Below are 10,276 nucleotides of genomic sequence, written 5' to 3'. Positions count from 1 at the left end.
AGAATGAGAGAAGCCTTTGAGGAAAGTTTCACTGGAAAAAGCAAGGTTCATTCTACAAATCCTGAAACTTTCATTTCCCCACTGGCATCATCAGGCGTTTCAAAGGGAGTTTTCGCAACTGGTTAGTCTCAACCAGTTGCCAGTTAACCAGAGTTAAAAGGTCGTGTCAAGTTTGAAAATTTGTATCTTTAGCACTAATTGAAACAGAATTTGAGAAAAATTTCATTCGAAAGAGAAAAGTGGAGTTTAACAATCCAGAAAGTTACAGTTGGCCACCGCCATCATCAAGGATTTGCGAGAGAGTTTTAGCAACTCGTTAGTTTTCCCCAAAGCAAATGTTCCAATTTCTACTTAAAAATTAGAATCTGCAGCACTAATCGAGAGACAGGCTTGGAAAAAGTTTAATTGGAAAGAGGAAATTATGTTCAATAAAGCCCTGGGATTTTCAATCTGACACCATCTTCAGGAATTTCAGAGGACATTTTTGAAACTGGTCCCAGACCAAAATGAGATTTTCAAGACACCGGTGCTTAACAAGCCCTTAAAACGCTCTAAGCGCCAGTTTAAAGTCCAAATTGTTCGATTTTCAGGTGCCCACTCAGCAGGAGGCTTTGACGATTCTGAAGAAGCGTCTGGAAGAAATCACCATCAAAGAGCTGCCTCGACGTAGGTTGAGAATGCTCTCGAAGCTCTCCGAAGGAGCGTATGGAACGGTAAACCCTAAATCCTCCGCCTCAGACGCTTGTTTCCACAGTTTTTTCGCAGGTCTACATAGCTGAGGCCGACGGTATCACCGATAGCAGCGCTTCCCCTTTAGACACTAGATTCGTAGCGATTAAGTTTTTAGGCGATAACGCCTCTAAAAAGGAGAAGTGAGTCCAAGAAGGAGATTTAAGACTGGCGAGGTTATTAAAGGGGTTGGTTTGTAGGGAAGATTTCTACAGGGACGTGCGATTGCTGGCTGCTCTGGACCACGACAATTTGGTGCGAGTGTTGGGAATCTGCAGCCAGGAGGAGCCACTGTGCGTGGTCAAGGAGTATCTGGAACACGGCGATTTGTGCCAGTTCCTGAAGATTCACGTGACCAGCGAGAACAACGCCACGTTGCCTTTTGGAGTGAAAAGTCTCAGCTTCAACTGCCTAATGTACATAACCACGCAAATCGCCAGCGGCATGCGGTATCTGGAGACGCTGAACTTCGTCCATCGGTAAGCCATGAGCAGAGGGAACTTTCGAAAAAGTTACATCGCGATAATCGGCTCTAGGGACTTGGCAACGCGCAATTGCCTAATAGGCAAAGCCTACCAGCTGAAGATTTGCGACTATGGCACCTACAACGAACTCTATGTGAATGACTACTACAAAGTGGATGGAAACACCCCGCTTCCCATCCGGTGGGCGGCTTGGGAGGCTGTAAGTAACCTAGTTGATGCCGATGCACGCAACTTATGCCGATGCCCTTTTTCTAACAGGTCTTTAAATCGAAGTATACAACGAAAAGCGACGTCTGGTCGTTTGCAGTTACGCTATGGGAGATTTTGACGCTCTGCAGAAGGCAACCGTACGACTACATGACTGATCCGGAAGTGGTGGAGAATTTAGGAAGGTAAGTTGCTGCTAAGGTAAAGGAATCTGGAATGTAACGTAATTGTTTTTGGGGGGTAAATTTAGGCAGCACTGTGATGATATTAAATACAAGTACCTACCGAAGCCATCGAACAATCAAGACATCTACAGCCTGATGTTGGAGTGTTGGAGGCGCGAGGCCAACGACAGGCCCACATTCAGGGAAATACACATGTTTTTGCAGCGAAAAAACCTCGGGTACGCCCCTGTTTAGTTCAGATAACGGATCTAATCGTTGTTGCGAATAAAGCATAGGCGGGGTCGGGAATTGTTAAGCGGCAGGCTTGTGTTTTTTCAATGAGAAATTTGGGAAAAATGGGATTTTGGGGCCTAAAGGAGTGACCTTTGGTTGAGTTCTTTCGCGCTTCAATTCAAATGCGTCTCTCTCAAACTAGAATAGGTAAAAGAGCGATTTTTTTCCTCGACGTGAAGACGAGTTGAATTAAAATTATCAGTGAGTTTAGATTTAATCGGGCCAACAACAGGTTTTTGAGGAATTTTAGAAATTTTAAGTTGCGTTTTTGGTGCCTCGCTCCGGTATTTAAAAAATTGTCACTCCCCAATTAGAAGAGATAGAAGCTCGATTTTTTTCCTCGACGTGAGGAACAACAACAGGTTTTTGAGGAATTTTCAAAATTTCAATTTCAGTTTTTGTGCCTCAGTCCGCGATTCAAAAATTGTTTCTCCTTAATTAGAAGAGATAAAAGAGCGATTTTTTTCCTCGATGTGAGGAAGAGCTTTATTAAGATTCTCAATGAGTTTAAATTTAATCAGACCTACAACAGCTTTTTTAGCAATTTTCAAAACTTCAAGTTGAGTTTTTGTGCCTCAGTCCGCGATTCAAAAAATCGTTTCTCCTTAATTCGAAGAGATAGAAGAGCGATTTATTTCCTCGATGTGAGGAAGAGGTTTATTAAGATTCTCATTGAGTTTAAATTTAATCAGACCCACAACAGCTTTTCTAGCAATTTTCGAAATTTCAAGTTGAGTTTTTCTGCCTCAGTCCGCTAGTCAAAAAATCGTTTCTCCTTAATTCGAAGAGATAGAAGAGCGATTTTTTTCCTCGATGTGAGGAAGAGCTTTATTAAGATTCTCAGTGAGTTTAAATTTAATCAGACCCACAACAGCTTTTTGAGCAATTTTCAAAATTTTCAGTTGAGTTTTTCTGCCTCRGTCCGCGAGTCAAAAAATCGTTTCTCCTTAATTCGAAGAGATAGAAGAGCAATTTTTTTCCTCGATGTGAGGAAGAGGTTTAAGATTCTCATTGAGTTTAAATTTAATCAGACCCACAACAGCTTTTTGAGCAATTTTTTAAATTTCAAGTTGTGTTTTTCTGCCTCCGTCCGCTATTCAAAAAATCGTTTCTCTCTAATCAGAAGAGATAGAAGAGCGATTTTTTTCCTCGATGTGAGGAACAATTTTATTAAGATTTTCAGTGAGTTTAGTTTTAATCGGGCGAACAACAGGTTTTTGAGGAATTTTCAAAATTTCAATTTGATTTTTTGTGCCTCAGTCCGCGATTCAATAAATCGTTTCTCCCTAATTAGAAGAGATAGAAGAGCGATTGTTTTCCTCGATGTGAAGAAGAGCTTTATTAAGATTCTCATTGAGTTTAAATTTAATCAGACCCACAACAGCTTTTATAGCAATTTTCAAAATTTCAAGTTGATTTTTTGTGCCTTAGTCCGTGAGTCAAAAAATCGTTTCTCCTGAATTCGAAGAGATAGAAGAGCGATTTTTTTCCTCGATGTGAGGAAGAGCTTTATTAAGATTCTCATTGAGTTTAAATTTAATCAAACCCACAACAGCTTTTTTAGCAATTTTCAAAATTTCAAGTTGATTTTTTGTGCCTCAGTCCGCGAGTCAAAAAATCGTGTCTTCTTAATTCGAAGAGATAGAAAGGCGATTTTTTTCCTCGATGGGAGGAAGAGCTTTATTAAGATTCTCATTGAGTTTAAATTTAATCAGACCCACAACAGCTTTTTGAGCAATTTTCAACATTTCAAGTTGAGTTTTTGTGCCTCAGTCCGCGATTCAAAAAATCGTTTCTCCCTAATTAGAAGAGATAGAAGAGCGATTTTTTTCCTCGATGTGAAGAAGAGCTTTATTAAGATTCTCAGGGAGTTTAAATTTAATCATACCCACAACAGCTTTTTTAGCAATTTTCAAAATTTCAAGTTGAGTTTTTGTGCCTCAGTACGCGAGTCAAAAAATCGTTTCTCCTTAATTCGAAGAGCTAGAAGAGCGATTTTTTTCCTCGATGTGAGGAAGAGCTTTATTAAAATTCTCAGTAAGTTTAAATTTAATCAGACCCACAACAGCTTTTAAGTAATTTTCAAAATTTCAAGTTGAGTTTTTGTGCCTCACTCCGCGATTCAAAAAATCGTTTCTCCTTAATTAGAAGAGATAGAAGAGCGATTTTTTTTCCTCGATGTGAGGAAGAGCTTTATTAAGATTCTCAGTGAGTTTAAATTTAATCAGACCCACAACAGCTTTTTTAGCAATTTTCAAAATTTCAAGTTGAGTTTTTGTGCCTCAGTCCGCGATTCAAAACATCGTTTCTCCTTAATTCGAAGAGATATAAGAGCGATTTTTTTCCTCGATGTGAGGAAGAGCTTTATTGAGATTCTCAGTGAGTTTAAATTTAATCAGACCCACAACAGCTTTTAAGTAATTTTCAAAATTTCAAGTTGAGTTTTTGTGCCTCACTCCGCGATTCAAAAAATCGTTTCTCCTTAATTAGAAGAGATAGAAGAGCGATTTTTTTTCCTCGATGTGAGGAAGAGCTTTATTAAGATTCTCAGTGAGTTTAAATTTAATCAGACCCACAACAGCTTTTTTAGCAATTTTCAAAATTTCAAGTTGAGTTTTTGTGCCTCAGTCCGCGATTCAAAACATCGTTTCTCCTTAATTCGAAGAGATATGAGAGCGATTTTTTTCCTCGATGTGAGGAAGAGCTTTATTGAGATTCTCATTGAGTTTAAATTTAATCAGACCCACAACAGCTTTTTGAGCAGTTTTCAAAATTTTAAGTTGAGTTTTTGTGCCTCAGTACAGGATTGAAAAAAATCGTCACTTGCCAACTAGAATAGACAGAAGCGCGAATTTTTTTTGCTCAATATGAGGAAGAGTCTGGTTAAGATGCCCCGGGAGTTTGGTTTCAATCGGTCCATTATAAGGTTTTTAACGAATTTTAGAAGGCTCAAGTTGGGTTTTTTGTTCCGCAGTCCGCACTCTAAAAATGTGTCGCCCTCAAACTGGAAATCGCAGAAACGCAATTTTTAATGTGTTTTCCTCAACATTAGAGCTAATGTTAGCAAGCTACACCGGGGATTTCTGAGCAAATTTTTTGAGACTATTATCGAATTTTTACTAATACCAGTGTCGATGAATGTTCGAAAATTTGCATCGCCAGCCCAGACAAAGCTGTAAAATTGTGAAAACTCAGCGGAAAAATATTCTCAAATAAGTTCATTTAGAAGGACAAAGTCTCTTTTACAGATTCTGAAAGTTTCGATTTTCCACCGTCTTCGAGGATTTTCGTGCCAATTTTCGATTTATGACTGAATTTTTGTGAGTAAAAGTGTCGATGTATGTGTATACATTTGCAGCTCAGGCCCAAATTCAGCTCAAAATTGCAGAAACTTTCGCAGGAAATAAAAAAATAATTTTATAAGCAGGAGAGTTTCCATTGGCCACCATCATCAGGAATTTTAATGTAAATTTGTGAAACTAGCTAATTTTCAAGAGTAAAAAGGTGGATGCATGTACAAATAAAAATTCGTAACTTGATTACAAATTAAAGGAGAATCATGGGGAGTTTTTCATAAGGAACAGAGAAACTCTCTTTTTTATATGCGCATTTGGATTTTCCACCTGGAAGATGGATTTTTTACACTAGCAAATTTTGAAAAAGCTAAAGTGTGACCATTTGCATAGAAACTCGCATGTAAAGCATAAATAGATCAGAAATATTTGGACGAATTTAATTGGAAAGCGCAAAGTCTTCTTTACAGGGCCTGAAAGTTTCAGTTTTTCTCCTTCATCAGAGAATTTTGAGCAAATTTTCCAATTTAGTCAATTTTTTATGCGGAAACTGGCGATAGAAGTTGCATCTCAGACCCAAAAATCGAGCGGCAATTTTCACCGGGAAACGGATACTTCGTTCTGACGAAAACTTTGTTGAAAAAACAGTCAATCCTGCCCCCTTAAATTTCCGACCTCGTACAATAACATATAGCGGGATCAATGTTTTGTAAATATTACACAGGGTGATAACTGATAGTCTATTTTTACTTTCCTTATCTAATTTAATCGTTGTTGATATATTTCTATGTTTACTTATTGAGCGAATGTATTATAAAAGTATTTCCTGATTATCCAGTATTGTTGATTTCACGTGATTTTTTCACTGTATATTTTGTATTATATTATATTATTTGGAGTTCTAGATCTAGATAATTTCCGAGTGACTTTACGAGCGAGTCTTCTTAGTGGCTTATCGAATTCTAATCGCTTAAAACATTTGTTAAAACTCTTCTCACTGCACAATAATTAAAGACAATGGTTTAGACGTGTAAGAAATACTATATTATATTAGCTGTAAATGACTATTGATAGAGACATTCTGTCGGGGGGCGAGTTTTCCTCGGGCTTTTCGCATGTTTACCCCCACAAACACACTTTAATCATTTTTCCCCACTGAGGCTCTTAAGAAAAAGGATTTTTATACCGCTTAAAATTAACCGTAGATGATAACTATTTCGTTAACGTGATGATCACTGCACTGTAAAAACACCCGCAAATCACTACCACCCTTTTCCCCCCCAGTTTCAAGTATAAAAGCAATACGTTTTCATGGCTTGTTGTGTTGGTTTCTTTACAACTATTGGACATTCCTAGTGAAATTAATGTTGAGGAGTTTGCCCGTCAACCTGCCCAGGCAGGTTCTTATCTAAAACTTTCCACAATGTGTTATTTATGTACCGACATATCAGAAATAAAATGGTTTATTTGAAGCGTTTTTTTTAACCTACCCTCAACGTCCATCTGGGCTCGAAATTTCGCGTTTTATGTGCAAATTGACTGGGGAAAATGCGCAAGGTTCTACCGGAACGGGCAAAGACGCTTTTATGAATCCTCAGAGTTTCATACTGTTGTCATTCTCAGGGACTTCAGAGGAAATTTTCAAATCTGCTTAATTTTCTTCGCTTGAAAATTCAAATTTCAACCGCGAGTTAAGAGCTTAAAATTTGAAGCTCAAATAAAACTGAGCTGGAAAACGTGGGAAGTTTCCCTGGAAAAGAAACTTTTTGTGAACCCTAAAACTTACCATTTTCGAGCATTTTTTCGGTGAAATTTTCGAAACCGCTTAACATCTCACGCGTAAACGTGTCACTGTTGGTTTGAAAATTCGTATCTCAAACACCAAATAGCAGGAAAACTTGGGGGCAATTTCCTTGGGAAGACCAGAGTTTTTCTTTATAAATCCTGCCGGTTTCAATTCACCATCTTCATCAGAATTTCTGAGCAAATTTTCGAATTTTAGTTATCGAGTTTTCCATACGCGATGTGTCGATGTATGTTTGAAAAGTAGCCTCGCAAGGCCAAAACGAGCTAGAAAATTGTGGAAACCGTCACCCGAAAGAGAAAAAGGCACGTTATAAGACTGGAAAGTTTGAATTTTTTACCACCTTCGGGGAATTCGGGAAAAATTTTCAAACTGGTTAATTTTTCCTCAAAAAATGTCGATCTATGTGGAAAAATTCGAAGCTCCCAGAAAAATTGAATCAGAAACATCACGAAAGTTTCACTGGAGACCCCAAACTGTCTTTTATCAATTTTGAAAGTTTGCATCGGCAATCCTCATCAGGGATTTGAGAAGAACTTTTCGAAACCTGCTAATTGTTCATGGCATGAGCCGAAGTCTCGATCGAGGTTTGAAAAATCATATTTCCAGAACAGATGGATAACGGCACTTGCAAAAAAGCGCTTTTAAAAGAGCAAAGTATCCTTAATGAGCTGAGAAAGTTTCACCTTGTCGCCATCATCAGGAACTATAGCGCAAATTTTCGAAAACGCCTAATTTGTTGCGCGTAAGCTTGTTGATCGGTACGTTTGAGAATTCTTATCGTTAACTGAACTCAAACAGAAACGCAAGAAGAATTTTGCAAGGAAGAGAAAAGCATCTGGTAAAACTCGTGAAAGTTTCATATTGTCATGGTCTCCAGGAATTTCAGGGGAAATTTTCGAAACCTCATCATTTTTCACTAGCAAGCGTGTCCATGTATATTCGAAAATTTGTAACTCGGGCGAAAATCCAGTTAAGCACTTGCGGATAGTTTCATTGGAAACAGCAGGGTATCTTTTAGAAATATTGAAAGTTTTGTTTCGCCACCATTATCAGGGATTTCAGGGGAAATTTTTAAATCAAGCAAATTTTTCAAGCGGGAAAATGTCGATCTCTGATTGAAATTTCGTTCTGCAAGTCGGGCCGCAAAAACAATTTGAGCTGGAAAAAGGACGAAAGTGTCACTGAAAAGCCCAAAGATTGGCCCATGAAAGGTGAAGATTTGGGGCCGTCATCAGGGATTTCAGGAAAAATTTTTAAACCCCTTAATGTCTCACCTACAAACACTGTCAGAATAAAACCTCGTATTTTAAACGGAGGTCGAACTAGACAATTGAGGATAATTTCGTTGGAAGGGGCAAAGCATCTTTTATAATTGGTGAAAGTTTCGTTCCACTGCCATCCCCAGGTATTACAGGAGAAATTTTAATAGTTGGCCAAGTTACAAAAGGAGCTGTGTCCGATCTATGTATAAAAAATCGTATCGCGCTCACAAGAAAAGGCAGAAACTCGACGAGAATTTGATACAAAAAAGGAAATACTTTTTATAAATCCTGAGTTTCAGTTTTCCGCCTTCATCAGGGATTTTGGTGCAAATTTTTATGCCCCGTTCAGTTTTGTCGCGATAAAGTCCTATCTGTGTTTGAAACCTCGTACCAAAACGACGAATTGAGCTGAAGAATTCAGCAAAATTTCTTTGGAAAGAGCAACGTCTTTTCTATGAATTTAGAAAGTTTCCATTTGCCATCGTCATCAGAGATTTCAGAGAAAATTTTCAAAATTGATTGATTTTTATGACAGAAAGTGTCGATCTTTATACAAAAATTCTTATCGCGCTCACAAGTAAATGCAAACCTTGAGCAGAATTTGATACAAGAGAATATTTTCTATTGACCCTGAAAGTTTCCGTTTTCCACCTTCATCAGGGATTTTTCTGCTAATTTTTAAGCCCCGTTTATTTTTGTCGCTATAAAGTCTTATCGGTGTTTGGAAATTCGCACCAGAACGACGAATTTAGCTGAAGATTTGCGCAAAATTTCCTTGAAAACAGCAAAGTCTTTTCTATGAATTCTGAAAGTTTCAGTTTGCATCCTTCATCAGGTATTGCAGCGAAAATTTTCAAAATTGGTTGATTTTTTATTGCAGAAATTGTCGATATTTATCAAAAAATTCTTATCACACTCAGAAGTAAACGCAGAAACTTCAGCAGGATTTGATCCAAGAGAATATTTTTTATTCATCCTGAAAGTTTCAGCTTTCCACCTTCATCAGGGATTTTTGTGCTAATTTTTATGCCCCGTTCATTTTTGTCGCTATAAAGTCTTATCGGTGTTTGGAAATTCGCACCAGAACGACGAATTGAGCTGAAGATTTGCGCAAAATTCCCTTAGACACAGCAAAGTTTTTTCTATGAATTCCGAGAGTTTCAGTTTGCATCCTTCGTCAGGGATTGCAGAGAAAATTTTCAAAATTGGTTGATTTTTTATTGCAGCAAGTGTCGATATCTATATAAAAATTCTTATCGCGCTCACAAGTAAACGCAGAAACTTGAGCAGGATTTGATACAAGAGAATATTTTTTATTCATGCTGAAAGTTTCAGTTTTCCACCTTCATCAGGGATTTTTGTGCTAATTTTTATGCCCCGTTTATTTTTGCCGCTATAAAGTCTTATCTGTGTTTGAAAAACCGTACCAGAACGACGAATTGAGCCGGGGAATTGCGCAAAATTTCCTTGGAAAGAGCAAACTCTTTTCCATGAATTCTGAAAGTTTCAATTTGCCACCGTCATCAGGGATTTCAGCGAAAAGTTTCAAAATTGATTTTTCATGAGCAAACGTTTCAATGTGTGATGGAATTTGCCTCTCAATTGAGGATTGAGCTGGAAATTAGCGGAAACATTCCCCGAAAAGGGAAAGATTTGCTTTACCAGTCTTAAAACTTGGTAGTTTGTCATTATCATTGGAGGGTGTACTAGTAAAGAACATTTTGAATTTCGCAAATTTTTTGCACGCGAAAACTAGTCGATGTATGTTTGAAAATTCGCATCTCCAGCAAAAAAAAAGGAAAAAACTTGGGGAGAAATTTGTTGAAAACAGCAAATCCTCGTTTAAAATTGTTGAAAGTTTCATGTTGCCACTGCCTTCAGGGATTTCTGAGCGAATTTTTAAACCCGCTTAATTTTTTCCTGGTTATCAGTGTTTGAAAATCTCCAACCCAAATTGATCTGCGAAAACAAGGAATATTTTGCTTGTCTCTTGATCAAATTGGGTTAATTTTTTCGTGTTAAACTGTTGACCGTT

At 37.7% G+C, this 10,276-nt stretch overlaps 1 protein-coding gene across 1 annotated transcript; it reads left to right on the top strand.

The window, feature by feature from the left end:
• Positions 1–545: 545 nt before the first annotated feature.
• On the top strand, positions 546–6,644 carry LOC109542266 (discoidin domain-containing receptor 2; the record flags this gene model as incomplete). The annotated part of the gene is made up of 6 exons (XM_019911416.2): positions 546–713; positions 766–872; positions 930–1,208; positions 1,266–1,413; positions 1,473–1,606; positions 1,672–6,644. Coding segments are annotated over 6 exons (1,005 nt in total), but the record flags the coding sequence as incomplete, so codon positions are not given.
• Positions 6,645–10,276: the final 3,632 nt, after the last annotated feature.

Source organism: Dendroctonus ponderosae, unplaced genomic scaffold (assembly GCF_020466585.1).
Source record: "Dendroctonus ponderosae isolate FM_Combo_2020 unplaced genomic scaffold, Dpon_F_20191213v2 Dpon_F_20191213_9, whole genome shotgun sequence".
Taxonomy (NCBI): Eukaryota; Metazoa; Arthropoda; class Insecta; order Coleoptera; family Curculionidae; genus Dendroctonus; species Dendroctonus ponderosae.
This window is presented reverse-complemented; position numbering and strand designations above follow the sequence as displayed.